Genomic DNA, 24914 nt, shown 5'->3' on the forward strand with positions numbered 1-24914 from the left:
TCCTGCACGCTATCCGGCACTGCCGCTCCCCGGCTTTGTCCACGCTCCGGGTGCATGAGCGCGTCAGTACAGTCCTACTAAGACTGCCCTTCACCCACCACTGTCCCAGCCGCTGCTCGCCGACATCCTCACGCAGCGCCGCCAATTCTTCCTCGAGTCGCCTGCTGATCCCTTTCCCGTCTAGCTTCTCCCGCGACCTCCTGCATTCTTCACCGCCAGCTCCGCCGTGGGACGATACTCGAGCCTGCATCTCCCTGCGTCTGCCCTGCCTACTCTAATACCGCCGTCCGAGAGCAATTGCTGCAATGCCTGTCCGAAGCATCAACCCGTTCGCATCCACCGCCCCTGCTCCCCCCCTCGATCCCTCCGCCGAGAAGCGCGAGCCAGCGCGTCGACAATCCTTCGCAAAGGGCAACAAGTTCACATCCCTCTTCGGTGGCTCCCCCAAGTCCCGGACCGACGCCGCTCTCCTGCGAGAGGCATTCGTTGCCCAGCAACAGGCCCTGCTCAATAACCCCTCGCCCTCGCAAATCTCTCTCCCGACCATCAACCTGACCACCGCGACCGGCGAGAAGATGCCCACGGAGCCCAAGACCCTCTTCCAGCCGCCTTCGCCAGAGGAGCAGCGCCGCCTCGCTCGAGCACACGCCCAATTCGGTCCCCTTGGCTCCCAGAAGCACCGCTACCTCAGCAAGTTCGAGGGCGAGTTCGGCGACCCCATCGAGGACGAGCCGCCATATTATTTCCTTTTCACCACATACATCAGCTACTTAATCCTAATAGTATTCGGACATGTTCGCGACTTCTTCGGCAAGCGCTTCAGGAAGCAACACTACAGCCATCTGCAGGAGAAGGACGGATATGCACCCCTCAACAGCGACTTTGACAACTTCTACACCAGGCGGCTGAAGATGCGCATCAACGACTGCTTCTCGCGACCGACAACCGGTGTTCCTGGACGCTTCATCACCGTGCTTGATCGCAAGTCAGATGACGGCAACAATACTTTCAAGATGCTCGGTACCACCACGGAAACCCTCAACATGAGCTCCTACAACTACCTCGGATTTGCCCAATCAGAAGGTCCCTGCGCAGACGCCGCCGAAGCTACCATCAGGAAATACGGAATCTCAATGGCCAGTCCCCGATCAGACAGCGGTACTTCAGACCTCACTGTCGAGGTTGAGGACCTCATCGCCAAGTTCGTCGGCAAGCCAGCTTCAATGGTCTTCTCCATGGGTTTCGTTACGAACGCTACCACATTCCCCACCATCGTTGGAAAGGGCTGCCTCATGATCTCCGACGAACTGAACCACTCTTCCATCCGATTCGGCGCTCGTCTCTCCGGTGCCATGGTCACAATGTTCAAGCACAACGACATGCGCGATCTCGAGCGCAAGCTCCGTGAAGCCATCTCGCAAGGTCAGCCCCGTACCCACCGCCCATGGAAGAAGATTCTGGTCGCCGTTGAGGGTCTCTACTCCATGGAGGGCACCATGTGCAACCTTCCCGGTATCATCAGCCTGAAGCACAAGTACAAGTTCAACCTCTTCGTCGACGAGGCCCACTCTGTCGGTGGTGTCGGCCCTCGCGGACGTGGTGTATGCGACTACTTTGGCATCGACCCCTCGGAAGTTGACATCCTCATGGGTACATTGACGAAATCCTTCGGTGCTAACGGTGGTTACATCGCCGCTGAGAAGCCCATTATCGACAAGCTCCGCACCTCCAACGCCGCCATGCTCTTCGCCGAGTCACCCGCACCACCCGTCCTCATGCAGATCTCCTCCGCCCTCCGTATCATCGACGGTTCCATCGTCCCCGGCCAAGGTGAAGAGCGACTTCAGCGTCTCTGCTTCAACTCGCGCTACCTCCGTCTCGGTTTGAAGCGCCTCGGCTTCATCGTCTACGGCCACGACGACTCCCCCATCATCCCCGTCATGCTCTACAACCCCGCCAAGATGCCCGCCTTCTCCCATGAGATGCTCAAGCGCAAGATCTCCGTCGTCGTCGTCGGTTACCCAGCCACCCCTCTCGTCTCATCACGCGCCCGCTTCTGCGTCAGCGCCGCGCACACCAAGGACGATCTCGACCGTATGCTCACGGCTTGCGACCAGGTTGGCGAGCTCCTCCAACTCAAGTTCAGCAGCGGTGTTGCTGGCGGTGCGGAACCGGAGGACCTTCTCGAGATGAGCAAGGCCGCGGATGATAACAAGGAGACGATGCCCAAGCCCCCCAGGTGGAGGATCGAGGATGTACTCAAGAGGACTGTTGATGATGTTCAAGGGACGCTGCGGTAAAAAGAATTACATGTTTATATATGTCCTACGCAGTATCTTTCCTTGTATCATCTTCTCATCAACGCTTTTTGTCATCCCGACCACGCTTACTGGTTTCACGACGTTATTCAGGCGAACACTTTTGGAGCATTTTGGCGTCCCCCGTTGTCGTGCGCGTTGGCCTTGTTCTGGCGCGTGTTTGCTTGTCTTGTATCATAACTCTTTCTCGATTCAATACCCTCGCTGTTGGCTTTTTTACACTATTAAACTTTTTTTATGTCCGCATGGCATTGCACTTGTTTTCTGGAGGTGTGATGATGTTTTGCATTCTGATGGATATGATTGCTCGTCGTTGTTTTTATTTATGTTTGTGGTTGTGAATATGCATTTTGAAGTCGCGGTGAATAGGTTGTTGAAGTGGGTAGTAGTCGGTAATCGTAATGTGGTGGCTGAGTGATTGGGAAGGTCGAGGGTAGAGGTTGATGATAGATATGTATCCAGATTAGATGGTCTATAGACATCTGGTGGATACTGTAGGGCGATGAATGTTGTCATAACACTAGACTACAATCATCGCCCTCCAGTATCCACCACATGTCTATAGACCATATAATCTGGATACTGGAGGGCGATATATGAGAGATAGCGGCGCGGGGATAGTGAAAAGACAATGAAATGTCATGATGAGCACAACCTCTTTTCCTTGGTTTGAACGTTGTCACACCTGGCTTTTTGCACAAGACTATGCCTTTTGTCTTCTTTGAGATATGACATGTTTGATATGCTAATTTGTCTTTATTGCCTCGTCTGCTCTTCTTCTTCTGCATTTGCTTGGTTGGGTGTTGGATGTTGGATGTAAGACGACGTATATAAGGCGGAAAGCATAGAATAGCTGTTCGTGATGGGTAGGAAGTGGGTTAGGAGCACAGCCAGGGGAAATACATGATGAGGCTCTTTGACGGACACAAGATGATCTTATTTAAGTGTGGTTAAGTTAGCTATAGGGTATGTGAGGACAACTTGATCTTGCAGTTGGTAGCAAAAAAGGAGATCACGTCGGTAATGCAGTAGCATGCATATAAAGGAGGCGAAAAGAGATGTCTAAGTCAGTAAGATGATTCTCCCAAGACCAATCCTACTCTAAAGTAGAGTCACGCTCAAAGATCACAGCATCACCAAATTGTCAAACAGGTTTCCAGGTATCATAACTGCAATTCAACAATCAAACTATATACAACTCAAAGCCGTTCTCATAAACATTTCATACCACATCATCCAATACCATCATCCATCGCTAGGCAAAAAGCAAACTCACATCCAAGCGTTTAACCGCGGGTAAGAGTAAGACCGTAAGCAGACAGAATCTCGTTGACAGGCTGGAAGTAGGTGACACCTCCGCTGGAGCAGTCACCAGAGCCACCAGAGGTGACACCCTGGGCCTGGGCACCGCTGTACCAGGAGCCGCCAGAGTCACCGGGCTCAGCGCAGACGTTGGTCTGAGTAAGGCCAGTGACACGGCCCTCAGCGTATGAGACGGTGGCGCCGAGAGCGCGGATGGTACCGCAGAAGACACCGGTGGTGGAACCGGAGCGGCAGACGCTGCCGCCGGTGGCGGTGGCGGTGCTGCCGGAGACGGGGAGGGTGCTGCCGGCGTAGTTGTTGATGCGGCCCTGGTACGTGTTGCCAGAGGTGCCGCGGATGTACGAGTAGTCGTTGCCGGGGAAGCTGGAGCCAGCGAAAGTACCGATGGTGGCGCCGGCGCTGGTGGAGGCAGTGTTGCCAGTGGTACCGCAGTGGCCGGCGGAGACGAATCCACCGGTGACGGAGAAACCGACGGAGCAGCGGCCGGCACGGTTGATGTAGTAGGCGTCACCACCGCGGATGGTAGCGAAGGTGGTGGGCATGGCGGCAACGGTCTTGACCTCGTACTCGGAGTCGGCGAGACCAACCTTCTTGGCGAGGTCGGCGGCGGAGTCGGTGCTGTCGGCGAGAGCCTCGAAGACGAGCTTGTTGGAGGCAACGTCGACGTAGTAGGCGGCGATGCCAGACTCGGAGCGCTTGGCGGATTCGATGTCCATGTTGTCAAGAGCAGCCTTGGCCGCCTCAAGCTTGGAGAGAGGGACGGAGACGAGGAGGGGCTTAGCACCGGCGGCCTCGACCTCAGAGGCGGAGGCCTCGTCGGTGACGGCAACGGTGAGGTCACCGTCAACGAGGTAGGCACCACCGAAGGAGGCACCGGTGGAGGTACGGAGCTGCTCGATGACATCGGTGGCCTTGAGCTCGCGGGCAACACGGGCGTGGGCCTGCTCGGCATCAAGTCCAAGGTCGCGCTTCATGGCAGCGAGGATGTCGGGGTGCAGGCTGTTGGCAGCAGTGGTAGGGGCACCGTAGACGATGGGCAGGAAGACTGCCACGGCAGCGAGGAAGTTGGTGAGAACCATGGTGAAGATACCGAACGTTTGATGTTGTAGAGGCGAGAGCGAAGGTAGTAGAGTGAGTGACACTGATGAGAGTGATGATTTGAAAACGACGGGAATACCCTCCTATACTTATACTTGTTCGTCCACCTCTGGCGTCGTGACTTGCATCATATCCTCGTCCATTGCTGTGCAAGATAGAGCCCTAGCTCGCATACACGGCGACGAACTGCCTCCTTCCTCATCCGCTACGTGGTGTGGTCCCACGTGCTTGCAGTATCAGAAAGGTAGTCTCCAAAAGGCACCTCACAAGAGCTGTAAATTGGATCGACCGCTAACCAGAATATCTCCTTCCTCTTCCGCTGCAAGGCATGTTTACCCCGGGGTGCTACGTTTCAAGAGTATCGGAAAGGTAAACCCCATAGGGCACCTCACAAGACATTGCCCCCACGGTGTTACACCCAAACAGGCACCTGACAAGAGATTCGCCCCTGGAGGCCATCGAGCTATCGATGTAGCGACTCTTAACACCAAAGTTAACGGTCTGCAAGCACCCCTACGCTATCCAGGTACGCGAATCCGTTCAGGAAGGAGGTTGAGATACGACAGAGATCCGGTAGGGGTAGATAAGCGAGTTGGTCGGATAATGTGCCAGCCTTAGGGAATAACCCCGCACGGGCATGTCCGTTCATGCAGAAGCCATACACACCTCTTTACCATACCTTCCTGATTCATCATGTGTCCCGCTGCCAAGAGCCAAGACCTTTATCTTCTAATATCGAGGGGCGCTTAGCAGATAGGAGCTTTTGCGATGGCTCTCTTTATTCGCCGAATTTCTTGTAGTGCCGGTAGTTTGGCGTTCTACCCTCTTGGCGAGCTCGGGAATTACAAGGGCATAGTCCACCTATTCTGGTGTTTGTTCGTAGTCCAGGTAAATGGCCAGTAGATATGCGTGCTAATCGTGGTGATCGTCACTGGCAGCTCCCCAGGGTTGAACTTGTGAGCGTAGCGACAGTGTCTAGACTCGTAGAAAATCCCTATGACTCAAGGAACTTTGCCGGTTCGTCGCTGATCAAGAAGGGTCCAGCTGCTTCTAAGCGATCAATCCTCGTGGTCTTTACCATTGGTAAATACGCGGTGGTAGAAGTTCAGGTAGCTCCAGCGCCGCTCGTCGAATACTAATCAACCTAGAATCCTGCTGCAGGAGGACCACAACTTCCTGCACACATGTGCTGGCGCTGTTCGGTCTACTGTATGGACGTTGTTTTTCCGCGTTACTAGTATCCGCAGCAGTTGTGAAGGATCAGAAGGGAGGGTCGCTCCGAGCGGGTCCTACACCCTCCTCCTGCCGGTACTCGTATTAGAATGCAAGCTTCCAATCATGGCGCGGCATTGGCAGAAATCCGTCAATGCGACCTCGGAAAACTAGATGCATGAGGGATAGCATACACATTGCCACAACCGCTCGTAGCGTCCTCATGCCCAGCCGTTTGCCGTGCCTGAACCAAGGACGGCTGGTACCTGGCTCCAAGCGTGGTGGCTGCAAGCGTGACCCCGTATTGCGCCATCGTTCTACAAGCCGAGGTGAATTCGCTGCGCACGCGAGTATGACGAAGTCATCGGCACCTGCGCCATGTTCGAAGTTGAGTCGAGTGGCAAGATGTTATGCTGCTGTATCCGCATTTGTGAAGTGGCTGATGAGACGTGATGTGTGAGTACCTGCGGGTGCAGAGGTGATGGACGGAGGGGCAGACGTGGCCGACGCCGGCGAACATCATTTCCACTAGCGCAACGCTAAAACGCACGACGTTCCAGACAGGAAGGAGCTCTACGTCGATGTCATGCGGACATGAGACAGCCGCACTTCATTCAAGAAAAAGCATATACCAGGAGTGTAGACTACATCACGATAGAAGCACGCAAAGTACGTAAGCTGACGTCGATGTAGGCTCCAGGGTGTTCAGTTTCCTAGGTTAACGTGGACGGGTTCTGAGTGATATCGCATAGTTGCATCGCACCCGGCCATTCTGTAAGATACAACTCAGCCTCGCAACACCACCCTGAAGACATCGCATATCCCTACAATGAACAGGCAAAATCGTCCCAAAGCGCCGCTTTCCTCTTGTCGTCCTTCGCCAAATCCTCACACTTAGACGCGGAACCTTTGCAAAACAGATCGAAAGTGAATGGAAAGGCAGAGTACCAACATGAGCAGATGTTACTCAACTTTTCCTTGTCGGTGATGTCAACAGGTAACTTTGTCTTCGATGTACCTTCGATGGATGTTTTGATATGCCAGTGGCTTGTGTCATTGTAATTCGCACACTTGAGATCACCGAGAGCAGTGTAATCTGTGAGCCAGGGAAGTTTATCCTCTCGCTCATCCGGTGTGACGTAGACGCCGTAGAGGCGGTCGTTGAGCTTGAGCACGCCACCACGTCTTTTAGTGGGATCGGCATCGCACTGGGTCGATTAGTAGCTGGACTGATATTGCCATGGAAATGCATTGATGTCTTACATTGCGTATGACATCCTTGTAAGTTAAGCGACAGTGGTCGACTTTGTCGTCGTCCGTCGCTCCTTCAAAAAAGTGCCAAGTGGTTCGAGCTTGTATGAACAACGCAGGATCAGCGACCGCAAAGAATCCAACATGCGAGTCAGCGTTTGTTTTTGTGAGTTTGTACGCCCTACTTGCGTTACGGAAGTCCGATGTATCGCGCACAGATGGTGGAATTGGGGTCGTCTTGTCCCAGTGCTTGATGATGTCTTCGCAGAACTGTTGGGCAAAGCCAACTGCCTCCTCTCCGTCGAATTCTTTGGCATTAGGGTACTGTGCATGGCCTTCACCAAAGCAAGTACGGTCGGACGTTGCATCCGTATTGAGTAGTTGGTCTTTGTGGGCGTCTACAAAGGTACCGATCCATGAGTCCTCCTTGCCCCTTACGGACTCGTCTGGGAGGTCTCTGTAATACGGGGCGCTTAGTATATCGGCCTTTCGTTCTTCATCAAGCTTAGTCCCAATATCGAAATCATTTTTATTGGGTTGTAGTAGAGAAGCGTCGTAGTTCGGCTGTGAAAGTCCGCGCCAGTGGAACCAGCCTTTTACTTGGATTTGGGCAGATTCTTCGTTATTGAAAGGAACGACCATTTTGCCGAAAGATGGATCATTATCAATTCTAGGAAAGTAAGGAACCGTGCCGCCGATAGCCTGCGATACATAGTTGGACAGGGCAAAAAGAGCATAGTTGTCCGCTAGAAACGATCAGCTTGACAGGCACTTATGCAGGATATGGTGAACATGCCGTTCAATGCTCCCCAGTCGTTAGAGCTGTCGTGAACTCGAGCCAAAACCTTGGCGCAGAGTACCCCATAGCAAGCTGACCACGATTCCTTGACTCCGCCAGGAGAATCTTGCCATAAGTTAACCCAAAGGTCTGAGATGGGTCGTTTTAGTTCTTTCGATGTAGGAAGAAACTGGACCAGCATGCGCAGCAAGGTAGTAGCTGATCGATGTCAGTGATCTAGCGGCAAGTGTAAAATTGTTGAATTACTCGCCTCGATTGTCGTGATAATACCCTGAGTTGTATCGAGCCGTAAGATTAGTGGGAGAATTGATACCCATCTGAACCCTATGGTTCAGTGGAGGGAGTCCGAAGTATTCGCGACAGATTACAAGCCCCGGTTGTTGACCTTGCATGCCGTCCCTCTTTTGTGTGTCAACCACTGTCCTGGCAATGCCCGGAAATTTGGTACGCTCGTCACACGGAGCTGAGCCGTCGAAGTTGCACTCCACCGAAATTGGCTCTGAAAGTTGCAGCACGCCTGGAAAAACACTCTTGATGACCGGGATGTGTTCGACTGAACTTTTGCCAAAGTACAGCCAAAAGTTTGGGTTGTCCGTGTAGGCTGTTTGGCTTTTGAATGTAACGTTGGCCATATCCATAACATCTTTCAAATCGTTGTTAAGCATGTCTCGATGCTCAGCCTTGCATGAATCTTCAAAGGAGATTATGGATTTGGCAGTGGATGGGAGCACTGATGCCGAGGGCTGAGGGCCTGTTTGTGCGAGAGTTTGGGAGGGTGATTGTGAGTCTGCTTGAGAGGACGCTTGTTGGCTAGCCTGAGAAGCAGCGGAGACTACCTGAGAAGCCACCGAGGCAGTCTGGGAAACTGCAGAGGCTACCTGCGAAGAACTTTGCGCGGCGCCATCCGCTATGAGAGAGAGAACCAAGAAGATCGTAAGGATCAGACCATTCGGTCTAAACATTGACGTGGCTAACGAGCGGAATTTCTTGATGGCGTTGAACATGTTGCAGAGGAGAGGAACAGCCGTGAAATGGCAGGGCGATAGATATACTATGCAGGTATAGCAAAGATGTGAGGTAATGTTGGCGGTTTTGTATTCGCGTGATGGTGTTTATCGCAAAGATATTGTAGGAAGGAGAGAGAGAACCGCGACACGGAATCTTATACTCACCGATGACTGTTGCGTAAGACGTGGAAGCATGATTTCTGTCATAGCAGAGTCGTTATGACTAGACGTTGGTATTGAGTGACTGGCCGGTGGTTCAAGTTCTGGTTTAGTGAGAGTTGGGATGTTTCGCGGTTCGTGTCATTAATACGGACCGCATACGATGTAATGTACTCCAGCGTCGTGTAGATAAAGACTCTTATACCCCATACATGTGCATCCCTAGCATCTCATCCCGCCGCCTATGGTAGCGCCTTGCTGCTTCCAAACATCTGCGCAAGACTTCCCCGGTTGCTTACAGACCATAGCCGCACCCATGGGGTTGCTACCAAACCAACACGTACAGAGCCGCCCCGTACGTTCGCTATCGTTGATATCGATAAAGGGTGCGACCCGCCATGCACTCGTGGCATTGTATTCCGTGCATTTGGATTCTAAGGTCCGTGGTATGTCCCAGTGGGCTGATGGAGGCGTCATAGCGCCTACGGCGAAGATCTGCAAGTGCGTCAATAATGGTTCTTAAGTGCGACTCTCGAGGATTCATCATAGCATTATCGTTCGGTCAAACCCAAGGGGAAACAACGCACCATGTCGTTGATCTTGAGATAGCCACCATATTTGTCGTCACTGTCTCCTCCATCGCACTGGGTTTGTTAGTATAGGACGCAAGCATTTGTGGAGATTAACAACCAACATGTGTAATGAGGTCGTTGTATGTTGCTATGCAATGCGAAGCTTTCTCGTCAGATTGTATTCCTTCGAAATATAAAGATAAGTTCTTCCCTGTCATGAAGCTATCAGGGCCTGGGGAGACATAGTAGACTAGATCCTTTGTACCATCCGGGAGTGGTGTATACAACTCGACTTCCTTATCGATTTGGAAGATGCGCGGATGTAGAGGCTTGCCAGCAAGCATGTAGTCGTTGACTTTGTTCTTGCAAAAGTAGTTCAATTCACTCTGCACTTCGTCAAATGTAAAGGCTATGGCGTCCGGGAACGCGGATTTATCTTCGCGATAACATGTGTATTCTTTTGATGCACCCAGGTTGGACATGCCGTTCTGTTTTGCTTCGTTGAACACCTTCAGGAACTTGTCACGAAGTGCTTTAAAACCGGATGTGGTGGCCCCAAAGGACCAGGGCGCATTCTCTAGATCAGCCTGAGATTCTTTTGGAAGTTGATCCTTGAAGTCTAAAATGTCTGTCTTCTGGTATCGCTCGACGTCGTAATACCACTGGGAATCACTCTCTGCGCTAAATTCCGGAGTCGCCTGGAAGGTCTGGATATCTCCCAAAAGAAGAGACCGAATGATGGGATTTGGACCATCTTCGAGACGAGGAAGCCATGGGAAGTTGGATGCTCCAAGACTGTTAGATTCCCCAAGTTGATGAGAAACGTACTTCTGCAACGCAAAAAGAGCATAGTTATCGGCTATACCCGTCAGCATCGGGTAAGAGTTCTTCGTGTTGTCAAATGCATACCATTAAGAATGCCCCATGTTTCACTGTCGGCCAACTGAGCTAGGAGCTTAGTGCAGTATACACCATAGCAAGCTGTCCATTTGCTCGCCCCACCCGCATATCGCATGTAGACCCACAAGTTGGAGATATGCCGGTTCCAGCCCTCTCGTTGTGGGAGATAGTTGAGCAAAGCTCGCAAGAGTGCGGAAGCTATTGGTAGATTAGTATAGGGTGAATGTGGATATGTTCGAGATGGCATTCCCGTACCTTGGTTCTCATGATAAGAGCCCATATTGAACCGGCGCGTCCAGTCGACTGAATCGCTCAGACCCATCTGTACTGCCTCATTCAGAGGAGGGAATCGGAAGTACTCCCAACAAAAGTAGAGATTAGGGTTGAGGTCCACCCGGGGGCCTTCGCTGCCTATGCCGCCATACACGTGTTTACTTTGACATGCCGCTGTCTCGTTCTTGATGTCGCAAACCGCATTGATCTTCCAAGCAGCACTCACGGTTGCGCTTGCATAGTCCTTAAACACGCTCTCGACTGTGCTAGCATTTGGAATAGCGCTAGTACCAAGATACTCGACGAAGGGTAGGTCTTGTTCAAGATTGGCATTTGACCAATCTAGCTTTCCATAAAAGGCCAACGTGCCAGTCCCGACAAAGGCGGTTTTGATGATGTTCTTTTGATCGGGGTCACAAGTATTGCCGATCACGAAATTCTTGTCCGCGTCGACGTTGGGGACTACAATGGGCGCCGCGGAGGCAGCTTGTGAATTTGTCGGAGTAGTGCTTGGCGACGCGGCCTGAGAGATAGCTTGAGTGGTCTGAGAGGCGACCTGAGAAGGCGGGGAAGTAGCCTGAGAGGTCTGAGAGGAGGCCTGCACAGAAGCCCGTGATGCGCTTGGTGAGGTGTCGGTACCAGCCTGAGCCGAGCTTTGAGCAGCAGTCCCGGCGATTAGAGAAAGGATCAAGAAGAGCGTGAAGACTACGCTATTCAGTGGGATGATAGCCATGCTGGAGCTGCGAACGTCCTTGCCGGCGTGAAAGATCGAAGCCCGAGTGGCCGGCAATAGTGACCGTAGCTCGGTAGTGTGCGATAGGCCGTGTGGGTGTGCAAGCGTGTATGGCGCGTTGTTGCGTAGTCAATCGATGTGTAGTAGTGTTCATATGAGAGAGATTGTGGGAAGAATAGAAGGAGAATGCATTGCAAGATCTTGCACTCAGCGATGACTATTGCGAAAGACGTGGCAGAATAATTGTGGTCATATACCGGAGTCATTATGACTAGGTTCCATCAAGGGAATGACTGTTTGATGCTTGGGTCGTAGTTCATATATCCCATCTGTTCCAAGATGCGTACATGTCCCGAAGACGGGCGTGTTCATTTGGACCCGTAAAGATCGACTCAACGGCTCGCTCGCAAAGTGCTCTGATATCCTTTCGGTCCAAGTGGAAATGCTGCGCCGCGAGGTAGTACTCTTGTGAGAGCGGACTGCAAAAGACACCTACATCATCCGTCTGCCGGGCGTCAGTCATCACGAGAAACACGCGTGGTCTGCAGCTTAACGTACGCTCAGAGCGACGGGAACACTGCTGTGTCGCCACACTCCAAAGTGGTGGTCCGAGTAAGTGCCCGTGATCATCTTAGCATGAATGTTACAGCTGAGGCACAGCTCAACGCCGATTCCGTGCTCTTCGATGGTCTTCTTGAACTCATCTTTGACATGTATGACGTGACCCAGTCTGTCAGGTTGCCATGACAGGAGTGTTTGCAACTCCAAATCCGAGGAAGAATTTTCGCTCTCGGCGAAGTGCAGCGTGATCTTCAGTCCTGCAGCCTTTGCCCGGGCGAAGCTGTCGCCGAACATGCGAATGTCACCTTTCGCTGGGTCGCCGCAGAGGTCGACACCGACAACGCCGGCGGACTGATACTTGATGGCGAGATCCACGACTTCTTCCGCGTCTGCGATGTTGTTGCGACGGTCGATTGACAGTATGAGGAAAGCTCGCATAGTGTTGCTAGCATCGTCGTTATGGGCATTGAGTATGTCCAAAACGGTCTTCACATAATCATCTTTGGTTACGCCCTCTCCAAGAATCGCTCTTGGGGTCGTTCGAAGCTCAACGTATACTACCCCATCATCCTGGAAGTCTTGCAACACAGCCCTGGTGGAGTACCTAGATTGATCAACCGCAGCTCACCATAGACGTCCATGTCGACAGACATACTGGATGCTCGGCAAATCACTGCAAAGGCGATAGATGTATGACGAAAACAGCGGGAAGAACCTAATCTAGCTGTCAGACGTCTGCTAGTATTTTTCGCGTGGTGAGCCAGTTGTTTGGGACGACCAAGCGGGTAGCGATCATTTGTCAGGGGAATATTGGCCGCGAAATCGCTTGCGCGATCGTCTTGGCCCATGAATCCCCAACGGCACGCCGGTGTTACAGCGAGAATTCCGAACGACGAGCAAATCGAGCTAGGCCTACGTTTTGATATCGTAGTCGACCTTGCCCGCGGGTATGGCGACCAAGGGGTCCTCGAGGTCGAAGTCAGGTTGCCGTGCTTTCTTTGTCTCCCATATGGCGTGCAGGCAGTCGCGACTGATGCTGCCGGTTAAGTGGGCATGAAGCTGAGTCGCGTCATTAGCAGCAGCGAACGGAAGTCTGAGCGTCCTTGGCGCGATGACTAGGGACCGAGGAGGCTGGAGCAGTACCTCAATCTTGGGCAGGCCCTTGGTGAAGGCAGCGTCGACGGGCAGGTCGTGTGCAGTCGCGATGGGGAGTGCAGCCATGCTGGGGAACACGGCGGTATTGGTGGCGTGGGGATGGTTCTCGAAGCGATAATGGAAAGGTGAATAGACTTCAGGAGGAGGCCTGGGGGGTATAGCGGCGGACGCGGGTCATAGTGCCAGCCGAGGCTGCTCGCTGCTCATTCGTCCGTCGCCTAAAGGAGGAGGTGCGCTGCAGGAGATTGCAGCGCGCGCCTTCTTCGTCAAGGTCTGGACAGGAGCAGAGCATAGCAACACCACGTTCGCGCCTCCAGCTGTGCAAACACCCGACCCGACAGCACGCAGGGCTCTCTCACGTTGCCGCCCCTTCACATCGCTCACGTGTCACGGCAGGTGTTTGCAGTGGGCATCTTCGCGACAGACTGGCGGAGCACCGCCCTTTGATCTCCAGCGCTCGCTGCTCGGCTAGGCCAAGCTAAGCTCACCCCGGGCCGCTCCTGTACCTCACTCATCTCCAAGCACTCACCCTTCCATCCTCACGCCCCCACGACCGTTTGCCAGCCGCCGCTCCCTCTGCGCAAGCAATTGATTCTGCTCTGCGCGCGTCTAGCCATTGCTGCCGCCTGTCCATCGCTCCTGCCGCCGCTCTCTCTCGCTTCCGGCTGCCGCGCTCCCTAGGAGGCCCCTGGATTCGCCTGCCTCGCCGTTTCGCGCCGCTCGCGACAACACCCTCACCACCAGCACACCACTAATATATGGCCGATATGAACCAAGAAACGATCCAGCAGAAGATCCAGCTCGCCCGCCGCGACGCTGAGGCGCTCAAGGACAGGATAAAGCGCAAGAAGGATGAGCTCGCTGACACGACCCGTATGTTCTTTTTCTAGCCGGCGTGCTCACCGCATCGGAACCTCGTAGACGGCTAACACAAGAGCGCAGTTCGCGATGTCGCCAGAGACCGTGTCGAGGCTCTGCCGCGCCTCACCATGAAGACGAAGCGCACCCTCAAGGGCCATCTGGCTAAAATCTACGCCATGCATTGGTCCACGGACCGCAGACATCTCGTCTCCGCCTCGCAGGACGGAAAGCTCATCATCTGGGACGCCTACACGACCAACAAGGTCCACGCCATCCCTCTGCGATCGTCTTGGGTCATGACATGCGCCTACTCCCCGTCCGGCAACTACGTCGCCTGTGGTGGTCTCGATAATATCTGCTCCATTTACAACCTGTCGGCGCGGGAAGGCCCAACACGCGTGGCACGCGAGCTGTCCGGCCACTCGGGCTACCTCAGTTGCTGCAGATTCATCAGTGATAAGCGCATCCTTACGTCATCCGGTGACATGACCTGTGTGTTGTGGGATCTGGAGACTGGCTCCAAGGTGCACGAATTTGCCGACCATCTCGGTGATGTAATGAGCTTGAGCATCAATCCGCTCGACCACAACCAATTCGTCTCCGGTGCTTGCGACGCCTTTGCGAAGCTCTGGGACATCAGACAGCAGAAGTGCGTGCAGACCTTTGCCGCGCACGACTCTGACATCAACGCCATCCAATTCTTCCCCAACGGAAATGCCTTCGGTACCGGTTCCGACGATGCCTCCTGCCGTCTGTTCGACATCCGCGCCGACCGCGAGCTCGCATCATACCAGGTACGCCCGCTGACATATCTGGCACTCTTGGCATTTGGATTACTAATGTCTGCCATAGATTCCTGAGCCCGTCTGCGGTATCACATCCGTAGCCTTCTCCGTCTCCGGAAGACTGCTATTTGCTGGTTACGACGACTTCGAGTGCAAGGTAAGCAGTCAGCGCAGCCCCCACAGGTTCCACAGTCTAATAATATCCAGGTTTGGGACGTACTCCGCGGCGAACGCGTAGGCACATTGCAAGGACACGACAACCGCGTCAGCTGTCTCGGCGTTAGCAACGACGCGCTCAGTCTATGCACTGGTTCATGGGACTCAATGGTAGGTTCTCTCGTGCTCCCGTCTGCATCACACAACTGACTTGGCATAGCTGCGCATTTGGGCATAAGTGCCATCAGCCTCCCGAACTTCCACGACGCCATGTAACGACGCCAATCCGAACGTGTGCGCCTTACCGTAATATTGGCAAACTACAACCTACGACAGCGATCTCGGCAACTCCTGGCATACCATACCCCTGCTGCATCTCATCAACCAGGAGACTGAGCGCTGCCATACTCTAAGAATATAATACTCGCACCTGTTGGAATCGTCGATGTGGCTACGGTGCCAACTGATGTCCCGGCGCCCGGAATCTTTTTGTGCTCAAACTACTTTTTCTTTTCATACCACTGTTCTATTCCTTTCTCGACGGTGCGAGCATACTGCTCACACTCGTCTTCATGTCCGGGCCGGCTGTTCTACGTACATGAGTAGCACCTATCTACATCAACCTTCGACATAGTCTCCTTGCGTTCTGCCTGATCATTAAAAGCGACCGATTGTACTTGCACTTGCGTGGGAAGAGATGGGGCTGTGCAAGACGGGGAGCTTCATTACTGTATGTTTCGGATTCTACTACGTGCAAATGGTTTTGGAGAATCCATGGATGAGGGGGACTGAATGGACGGATCATGGCTTTCTGGCGCATGGGCTTTCAATGTGTACGATTTGATTGGGTTGTGAAGGATGAGTCGGTAGTCAGCGAGTTTCTATATACCTCTTTTAAGTTTATCGAACGCTTTTGCATGATGTTAAGATGACTGATATTGTCTTTTCCATGAACCTTGGAACGTCTCGAGCATTCCAAGGTTTGAGCGCGCTCAGTCCAGGTCAGCTCGTGAAAGAAGTAATCAACGTCAACGTGCCTTCTAGACCTTGTTGCAGCTGTTGTTCGGCGCTCTTAGCGGTTACTGTAGCCTCAGCGGTAGAAGTTACTTTTCGCATTCTGGCCTAGGCCATTGTGCGAGGCATTAACAGCTCCAAGGTGATTGCACCACCTGGGATGATACCCGCTCGCGAATCTAGTGGCGCGCACACCGTTATGCATATGACTAGGTTGCCCAGGGGACCCCAATTGCCCATCCGGACGTCACTCCGGGACAAGCAGTGACAAGCCGGAGTATCAGCGATCAGAGCTTATTGCGGTGATGGTAGCGTGACCGTACTTTAGGCGTTCGTCGGGCAGGGCTGATAGATTATGGTTGTGATCTTCATGGATGACAGCAGAGCGACCGAGCAGAAGACGCAGGAGCCACGTCGTATTTTACTTTCACCCGGGCGGTTATGCAACGTCTTTCTATTTTCGAAGAGAAATCAATGTATCGAACCATCGTCTTTGGCATTAACGTGCCTCAGCTAATGCCCGCAATCTTAGGCTGCATGGCAACTGGACCCTGGAATCGACAAAAGGAAGCGCCTCAGCCGATGCAGGAGTCGATCGGAGAATAGGAACGCGATGGATGGCATTAATGCTTCTAGAAGCGAGCACAGAAGGATTCCATTGCATGTGCACCGGGGGACTCGCATCCGGGATGTGGCCGGGACGAGAATATCAAACAAGACCGAAAGAGAGATCCCTCGGCCCCTTTTGGTCGGCGGTGCCATGGAACTCTGGTGCTGCATGACAGTTGGTGCCTCGAGGAGATTGAAACATCCAGAGCGCATGAGAGGGTTAGCAGAGGCGTAAGGTCATTGTGACGTGTAGCCTCCAAACAGCAGCGAGGATAGGGCAGGTTGATGCTGCGACAGACGTGTCGAGGAGGCGTGTAGCAAGATAGTTCGGCATGGTGTTTCAGCAGTCGTCAGGCTTTCACGCGGCGCCCCAAGCCATTGCGCGCCACCCGCGGGTCCTGGATTGGGCGGTGTACAGGCGGGTGAGCGTGTTTCGCACTCGAGCATCCTGTTTCATAAGGCCGACATGCCTTTGCGCTTCGCCAATGAAGTGCGATGCGGCCCCGTGCGGGCGTCTAATGCATCGTGAAATCGGCCGGTCAGCATCAGCCCTAAAACAGCACCTACCAAGCACACCCCTACACACCGTACCGCTGCGACCACGTTATCCACGTACGCACGTTGGAATCCTCGAGGGAATTCTCCCGTGCGCGTCCAATTGCATCGCTGAAACCCCAGCGCGTACTCGAAAATAGCCCTGCAAGCACGCGCGCCAAGGCCTGTCATCTAGCGGAGCACCATCCCAGACGACCGACCCCAACCTTGCAACGACTCCCTTTCCTTCTGCCCACCACAGACCAACGCGTCACCAGACACCGGGACCTGTACACGGACTCTGCAAACAGCTGACGCTGACCGTCCCCCTTCTCCACACATATATCAGTCCGGCGCCCGTCATTCGGGTCCCGCTCTTCTTTTTTTTCCGTCATGACTACAGCCGCTCAAGACGAATTCAACGAACTGATCCGAGACAAGGACCGCGAAGACCGCCACCCCGAAGACCGACACAACGACTCCGACCTCTCCGACCCGGAATCCCCTGGTGCCGCCGACGACTACCTCGAGAAGATCGATACCGACGACGAGCTCGACATCCCAGCCGACATGAGGGCGAATTACTACATGCCCAACCTGCGCTCAGAGGCCAACACGGGGCCCAAGGGTGTCATTGCTGACGCCCAGGCGTTTGAGCAGGCCAAGAAGCAAGCACGCCGATTCACATGGAAGAAGAACGCCGCACCCGCACAGTACAACGTCAATGCCTATCACGACGAGAAGACATCGAGCAGTGATGACGAGGTCGACGAGGGCTTCATGCGCCAATGGCGTGAGGCGAGGTTGAAGGAACTGCAGAATGTTGGCGAGAGGATACGGTCGAGGACCAACAGCCCCAGCCGGAGGATATATGGAAGCATGCCGTTGGTGGATGGTGAGGGGTATCTCGATGCTGTCGACAAGACCGCGTCGGGTACTACCGTTGTCGTCTTCATCTATGACTCCCAGGTATGTTGAGATGAAACTTAAACACACTGCATCAACTAACTCATATAGTCGAACATCAACCTCGATGTCGAAGAGTGCATGCGTGAGGTCGCCAAGCGCAACGACACCGTCCGCTTCGTCAAGATGCACGGCGACGACGCCGAAATCGACCATGTCGTCCTCCCCGCTGTCCTAGCATACAAAGGCGGCGACAAGTTCGCAAGCCTGCTACCGCTCCTCGAGGAGCTGCCAGACGACTCGGAGCTCAGCCCCATCAGCCTCGAGACCGCCTTCAGAAAGTGAGTCTCATCTTATCATCGTTTGATAAGATCATCAACTGACCAACGATCAATAGGAACCGCATCCTTTGAGACCGCGCTCATATCTCCTGCTACCACAGCATCTCTACAACACTCGCACCGATTTACACAGCTCCCTCTTCAGTATACCCACCACCACTCCGGTTGACCATGGCACACCACCATGCGAACTAGCACCCGCTAAGACCGCTACGGTTTCAAGCCACCACATCACACCTCCGCTCAGACCCCCTCATCTCAGCACGACATGACATGGGGTATACCTCACCGACTCGCCATGACCACCTCATCACACTATGAGTCCTGGTCCTCTCATCTATCGTGCATTATGCATGGCTTCACGACAACGCATTACCGGCGTTTCTCTTTGTTCTTTTAGGTTAGACGGTACATCTCACTTGATCACGACTTTGCTTAGCATTCGCGCTTACTTTAGCGCTTCAGCATGTTTGGCGTTTTGTGTTGTTTTGGTTCACCCTTAGGTAAGGGTGTGGTCTATCCTTCTATAGAGGAATAAAGGATCGGGATGATGGCCGTGTAGTTTCAATACCCTCATATGCATTCTGATTGAGCATCCCCATTGAGGGATGCGTTACTCTCTACTCTACTTCTTCTAGTCTTGGTGTCATGCTTTGTCCCTTCGTATCTGACACTCGTCCCTGCTTTCCATCCGCCTTCAGTCCCCTCTCTATCATGCATCTCTCCCCCAATCTTTCAATTAATCTAATCATTGCGCAAGCTTCACACCAGCCTGAATACTTCGTCCGTCCATCTCTTCGAAAGCACAGAGTACCCACGCCATCGTTTAGCAACAACTTTCATGTTCACATTTGTCACTTCGATCCCGCTGATGCGCACTTGAAGCTTCCACACACCTATACGTCTCCAGGTACCTCTTTCTCCTTCTGGGGATAAAACTACACCCATTAGACATCGCTGAATCATATACTTGCCTCCCAATCTGACAATTTGGACATCCGCTACCAGAGCAAGGACAGCATTCTTCGGTGGTTCGCTGTCACCTTTGGATATGTCATCGGGGTGATATCTGAAGATAGGGCTACAATCCAACCCTCGATCCGCCAAGCACGTGCTTTCTTGCCGTACATGACGCATCTGCGTCAAGACGTCTGTCGATAACGCAACGCTTGCCGGCAATATCTTCGTAGCAAGGTCAAGCCGTTGACCCGCGAAATCGCTATAAACCTCACCAGTGGCCTGAATACCCGATGACGCCCTCACTCTTGCCCAAAACACATTATCAAAACACACCCGCACCTCACCCAGCAAACTCTTCCTCTTCGCGCTCACCTCATCATCTCCAAACAGCAGCGCCAAATGATGGAAAGCGTAGATAGGCGTGCTGAAAAAAGACCACGTCGGAATCTCACCCGGCTTATCAACACTCTCCCTGACTTGAACCACAAACTCAAAAGGCGGCCCTGGCGCGATATTGTTGTGCGCTCGTGCAAGCGCAGACGGCTTCTTGTCTACATACCACAGCAACGTCACCGGAAAACATTCTATCCACAGCCCAGCCAGATACGTCAGATTGCCCAGGTGAGCAAATGCTCGCGCAATCCCTGCGATGGCTATGATTCTGTCTTTTCCGAAACTCAGGTTGCGTGCACGGTATTCGTTTATGAGGGAGAGCCAGTTGCGTAGGAAGGATAGGAGGACTGGTGCGCAGGGGTCCGAGGAACATAGTTTTGATAGGTCGGAGAGAGACGGGGGGAAGTATTTTGATTTGCAGAGGTCGGTGTCTAGGCTCGGGGTTTCCGGTGTGACAGACGTGGTGGGGGAGGGGTTTGGGCTGGAGCCGATGGGCCCGAGGAGCTCGTCGTAGAAGAATTGACTGCATTGGTACATGAGGTTTTTGTGGCCGAGCAGGAGGGTGCGCGGACTGAGGAGGTATTCTTGGAATGTCCTGCATCTTTGATTAGGTGTCTGAGAAGAGAATTTGGGGTAGGAGGGTCCTTACCACGCTCGCTGGAATAAGGGCCATTTGTTTTGCAGCAGCCAGTCTCGACCGTAGCGCTTGTCGGATAGTATCCAGGCTCTGTTCACATGCTCGAAGTATACGCCTGGCTGCGAAGATGTTGCAGGACGCAGGACACACGGATGCCAAACGCGGGGGTCTTCCCTTGTCGTTGGCTGTTGATCGTTGTTCGGTGGGAAGAGACACGCGATGTTGCATACTGCGTTCCCATACACGGTCGCCATTCTAGTCGCTTCGTATTCCCAATCGCTCTTCGAGTCCTGAATGATGCAGAGACTGTCGATCCAGATGTAACGATATCCTAACGTCCGCGTTACTCTGATGGCTTCGCGAAACGTCGCCGAAGTGCCGAGCTTTTGCATGGGAATATCTCTTTTGAAGTCTTCAATATTACCCTCTTTGAGAAGGAGTTGCTGGCCGTGGTTTTGTCCCCACATGTGACTTAGCACGAGATATTCGTAGGGTTTGGTCGCTATGTCGCATCGAAGTTTGATCTTGTCTTCGCTCACTTCAAGGATGCGTGTAGGCATCTCGTGTGGACTGACGGTGTTTCGCTGGAAGTTGCGGCAGTGCAAATGGTCGGAGCGGCAGGCTCTGATCCAGCCTCCAGCAACGTGCAAGTTCTCTCGAGCTAGTATATGAGTCCGTTTGGTTGTAATGTGTTGTTGGAAGGCGTCACTATAAGCCGAATCTAGTCTTGATCAGTCGCACTTTCCTCGGGTAATCAATGAGACGTACTCACATGTGAATCTTCGTAGACAAAACGCCGCTCCATACTTGCGCTCGTCTTCTCTCGGTGGTGTCTTGCCGCCCAAAGTGACTCTAAGCGCGACGCAGTCACCGCCGTCAACAGCGCTCACGTATACATTTGCATCGCTTTGACTCTTGACGTTCCTGTTCGGAAATAACTCCAACGCTCTGAGGAGTAAAGCGCAAGAATGACAGTCTTTAGAAGCTTGTATAAGATGCGCTACGGTACTTAACACGCTTGGTTCGCATGTGTGGCCTGGCAGTGCTGAAGATAACTGCACCGCATCGACAGCGACCCAGGAACCGAAGAAACGCTTGCAGTTATCGCAGAGGCGATGAAAGGCAACTGTGTCGTCATTTCGTGTTAGTATCGGGAGTGATAGCCCTTTTTCCGAGGCAGTCGAAACGAGAGATCGCGTTGTTGACATGACAGCGAGTGGACAAGTCGTGTGCAAGTAGAAAGGAGAGAATGCTTCATGTTCTCACATGGTGGGGATGTCTGCTCACTTGACATCATATCAGCCGAGCGTATCGCTCAGAATGCAGAGTTGCAGATATTCATGCATCTGCATGCTTGAAGCGAGCGCTTAAGTTGTGACCGTCGAATCGTCTTGCTCAGCGCAGCACCTCCCTGTCTCTAATGCATGACGCGGGGCAAGTTTTGCTGTAACACGTAGCCACTGCACTATACCTCGATCTCGCGAACTTTGACGCAAAATTTGTTTGTTCAATAAAGATCATCTCCTGCTGCATCGTGCTTGACGCGAGAATGTACTTAATAAGGCTGAGTAGATTGAAAGTATGATCAAGAAATACATAGGTTAATCTCGAGTATAAAAGGTGCAAGTTTACTGTTTGTAGTCTTCAAAGAGTAAAGTCAGGTGGTTGACCGTGCAGTGCATAGTAGAGTTGTGATACCAAAAGGAACAACTCAACGAGCGTCGCATCCGGGCTCAGCACCCTTGGTATACTGTTCAGGTAGCTTTGCTGCGCGGAATGACTGATAGCTGCGTGTACGTATTCGCTCGAGTATGACATGCTTCTCCACATCCCACATCCAACTCACCTCGTAGTCTGCAAACTTGTGCCGAAAGATCACCGGTGACAGGATTTGCGTAAGCCTCAACGAGGCTTCAATATGTGAGTGAGTCCTTCAATGCCTGGGATTTCTCCTCGTCTAACCCAGTCGGGCTCACATGTACTACGTTAAAGCGCACGATGGGGATCCCTCCAGCAAGAGGGCTGATCAAAGGACTGGTGACGCTTCCACGGAAGTAAGCAACACCGCCGGCTCCCCTGTCGCTCGCCCATAGAAGTGGGTGCCGGAACTTATCTTCAGCATCGATGCCAATCACCCCGATGCCGATAACCCTAGCCATCCGTCACTGCCATTCTACGTCCCCGGTCCAGATTGTGAACTTGGGCTGGCATCCTTCCTTTGGTCGTGGGCGCGGATGAGAAGATGATTACCCGTCAGAACCCTGAAGGGAAGCTGAAACTCAGGTACCTTGGTTGGTGGTCGTGCCTGTTAGTGGTTCGCTGCTCGCTACCGGTACGGGATACCGCGCACTTTGGAATCATTCCAAGGTCAATTTCTCTGCAGCAGTCTGCATCACCATCTCTCGCAAATCTCCGTTATCCGCGCGTCTCGTCCACTACGATGGAGTTACACAAAAGTTTTGCTTCCAAATCTGATGCCATGCCGCCACCCGAAAATGCAAACGCGACTGCGCCGCCTGGATCTGACGACTCGACCGACTACGGCTTGCAGCGGATGCTCGATTTGCCGACAGAGCTACGCTGTTGCATACTAGAGCTCCTCATCAAGGACGAGCACTTCGAAGCCTACTACACACTTCTCGAGCATCCAGAGATGGGCGATTTGGTCCGCTGCAACTTTGCTGCGCAGTTCAAAGCGATCAAACAGCACCGCCATCTCGCTAGCCAGCTTCAGCATATCCTAACAACTACGGCCTTACTTTCGACGCATACAAACCGCCCACGCTCAAGCGAGCAGCTAGCTGAGTTCTTGAACAGCAATCTACATGATGAAACCCTACGTATATCAGTGGACAGCCCCGGTCATGCTGTCGGCATGCTCGCCGAGTACCAAGCACTCTTAATCGACGCGGACAGCCTTACAGATCAGTTCGTTCACCTAGCACTAGGCAATGCAGTAGCTCGGTGGGCCTCATCCGATCAGTCTCGCTATGGTACCGATACCCTGTCTGATGTCGAGCATCATCGTGTACTTCGTGCATTTTTCCGGTTGCAACTCTACGCCGTAATCCGGAAACTCTACGGAAAAGGAAAAGGCTTCAAACGGAAGATCAGAAGCTTGTTCTCGATGTGGACGACGTGGGAGTTTGACGAGGTGAGAAGCTTAGCCGAATGGATCAAAATCGAACGTCCATTCCTACCGCGAGATTACGACGCCAGTATCCGCAGGTTGTTTGCCTGCGTGGACAGACATTTCTACAACGACATGGTCCCGTATGTCAAAATTAAACCCGCTCCCTGTCGCGACCGGAACCGACGTTCTGCGTTCGCGAAAAAGTCGAAGACTTGGCTCGACACGCCTGCGACAACTCGTGAAGGTCGAGCTGATGCACGGAACAAGGACTGGAGACCGCTTGGTCACAGTTACGGATGTTACGTCGGTTATACACAACAGGTGTATCGAGAGCATTGTCTTGCTGAGGGTTTCCCGTTCTGGTGTCGATATACAAAGCCGCATGGTGGATGGTGGCGTTTCCGCGATGCCGAGCTGTTCCAGAAATTCGGGCAGGCTGGGGTCTATGACACGCCAACAGGGCCGTGGGGGTAAAAGCTAAACATGCCCAACCTCTGGCTCTACGAGAGTGTGCGTCATCATGCGAGTGTCCGATCTTTCGTCGGGTAACTAATGATTGAAGATATTAGTGGATTCACTGCGACTGAAAGGACATGTGTTGAGTTTTGAAGCAGAGGGGTGGGTTGGACGAACCTTTTGATGGGGTGTGTGCAAGCAGAAAGACTCGCTCGGCAAGACAGGATAGTTTCTGGCGTGCGATGCCGTGTTAGCCGTAAAGCAAAATCTCAAGCTCCGAAGCATTCGAAAACCATGCATGGCGCATCTGTCCTCCCAAGCGCACTTTCCATGGCGAAGCTTTAGTGTGTGGGGAAGTCCGCAGATCGTTAGTTCACGCGTGCTGACGTCATCCGCTTGGCGTGTAGATCTCGACCAGAGCGGATGTGACGGAGGCTTCACCTCCACTAATTCTAGACCACAGCGCGAGAACAATTGAAAAGGGCCGTAATATTCAAGCGAATCCTACCATTCTGTGTGCATCTCGGCATCAAGCTTCACATCGCCTTCTTGACGTGCCGATTACCCGCAACTGCTCATATCGTTCCTGACGCGGCCTCAAGCCTGGATGTCATTGTGCATGCGGCGAACCAAGTTTTTCAACAAATGAGTATCCGTCTATGCGGTAGTCAGGGACTTTACATTGGCTCAGTAAGTGTTTTCGTGCCGTTTAAAGCCTAAGAACCCAAGCAGCGCCTCCGAACCAGGACTTACCAGACGCTAAGAGCC

At 53.0% G+C, this 24914-nt stretch overlaps 9 protein-coding genes across 9 annotated transcripts; 4 read left to right on the top strand and 5 right to left on the bottom strand.

Annotated features, from left to right (window-relative positions):
- Window positions 1-305: 305 nt before the first annotated feature.
- Window positions 306-2300, top strand: LCB2 (serine palmitoyltransferase component; the record flags this gene model as incomplete). The annotated part of the gene is made up of 1 exon (XM_049360373.1): window positions 306-2300. One exon carries the CDS (start codon window positions 306-308, stop codon window positions 2298-2300), a length of 1995 nt encoding a protein of 664 aa, XP_049205134.1.
- Window positions 2301-3604: 1304 nt separating this feature from the next.
- J4E79_011545 (uncharacterized protein) lies at window positions 3605-4720 on the bottom strand (the record flags this gene model as incomplete). The annotated part of the gene is made up of 1 exon (XM_049360374.1): window positions 3605-4720. The coding sequence occupies one exon, from the start codon at window positions 4718-4720 to the stop codon at window positions 3605-3607; it is 1116 nt and encodes a 371-aa protein (XP_049205135.1).
- A 2055-nt stretch (window positions 4721-6775) lies between these two features.
- On the bottom strand, window positions 6776-7844 carry J4E79_011546 (uncharacterized protein; the record flags this gene model as incomplete). The annotated part of the gene is made up of 2 exons (XM_049360375.1): window positions 6776-7159; window positions 7215-7844. The coding sequence occupies 2 exons, from the start codon at window positions 7842-7844 to the stop codon at window positions 6776-6778; spliced, it is 1014 nt and encodes a 337-aa protein (XP_049205136.1).
- Window positions 7845-9718: 1874 nt separating this feature from the next.
- J4E79_011547 (uncharacterized protein) lies at window positions 9719-11645 on the bottom strand (the record flags this gene model as incomplete). The annotated part of the gene is made up of 4 exons (XM_049360376.1): window positions 9719-9811; window positions 9862-10598; window positions 10649-10837; window positions 10895-11645. 4 exons carry the CDS (start codon window positions 11643-11645, stop codon window positions 9719-9721), a joined length of 1770 nt encoding a protein of 589 aa, XP_049205137.1.
- A 549-nt stretch (window positions 11646-12194) lies between these two features.
- Window positions 12195-13427, bottom strand: J4E79_011548 (uncharacterized protein; the record flags this gene model as incomplete). Its single annotated transcript, XM_049360377.1, has 4 exons — window positions 12195-12810; window positions 12862-12921; window positions 13123-13265; window positions 13350-13427. The coding sequence occupies 4 exons, from the start codon at window positions 13425-13427 to the stop codon at window positions 12195-12197; spliced, it is 897 nt and encodes a 298-aa protein (XP_049205138.1).
- A 692-nt stretch (window positions 13428-14119) lies between these two features.
- GB1 (Guanine nucleotide-binding protein subunit beta) lies at window positions 14120-15401 on the top strand (the record flags this gene model as incomplete). The annotated part of the gene is made up of 5 exons (XM_049360378.1): window positions 14120-14234; window positions 14304-15016; window positions 15075-15164; window positions 15215-15334; window positions 15384-15401. 5 exons carry the CDS (start codon window positions 14120-14122, stop codon window positions 15399-15401), a joined length of 1056 nt encoding a protein of 351 aa, XP_049205139.1.
- A 2312-nt stretch (window positions 15402-17713) lies between these two features.
- On the top strand, window positions 17714-18571 carry J4E79_011550 (uncharacterized protein; the record flags this gene model as incomplete). The annotated part of the gene is made up of 2 exons (XM_049360379.1): window positions 17714-18289; window positions 18338-18571. The coding sequence occupies 2 exons, from the start codon at window positions 17714-17716 to the stop codon at window positions 18569-18571; spliced, it is 810 nt and encodes a 269-aa protein (XP_049205140.1).
- A 1446-nt stretch (window positions 18572-20017) lies between these two features.
- J4E79_011551 (uncharacterized protein) lies at window positions 20018-21117 on the bottom strand (the record flags this gene model as incomplete). The annotated part of the gene is made up of 3 exons (XM_049360380.1): window positions 20018-20030; window positions 20087-20515; window positions 20570-21117. The coding sequence occupies 3 exons, from the start codon at window positions 21115-21117 to the stop codon at window positions 20018-20020; spliced, it is 990 nt and encodes a 329-aa protein (XP_049205141.1).
- Window positions 21118-23036: 1919 nt separating this feature from the next.
- Window positions 23037-23362, top strand: J4E79_011552 (uncharacterized protein; the record flags this gene model as incomplete). The annotated part of the gene is made up of 2 exons (XM_049360381.1): window positions 23037-23222; window positions 23282-23362. 2 exons carry the CDS (start codon window positions 23037-23039, stop codon window positions 23360-23362), a joined length of 267 nt encoding a protein of 88 aa, XP_049205142.1.
- Window positions 23363-24914: the final 1552 nt, after the last annotated feature.

This window comes from Alternaria viburni, assembly GCF_023758015.1.
Source record: "Alternaria viburni strain BMP 2772 chromosome Unknown scaffold_44, whole genome shotgun sequence".
Lineage (NCBI taxonomy): Eukaryota > Fungi > Ascomycota > Dothideomycetes > Pleosporales > Pleosporaceae > Alternaria > Alternaria viburni.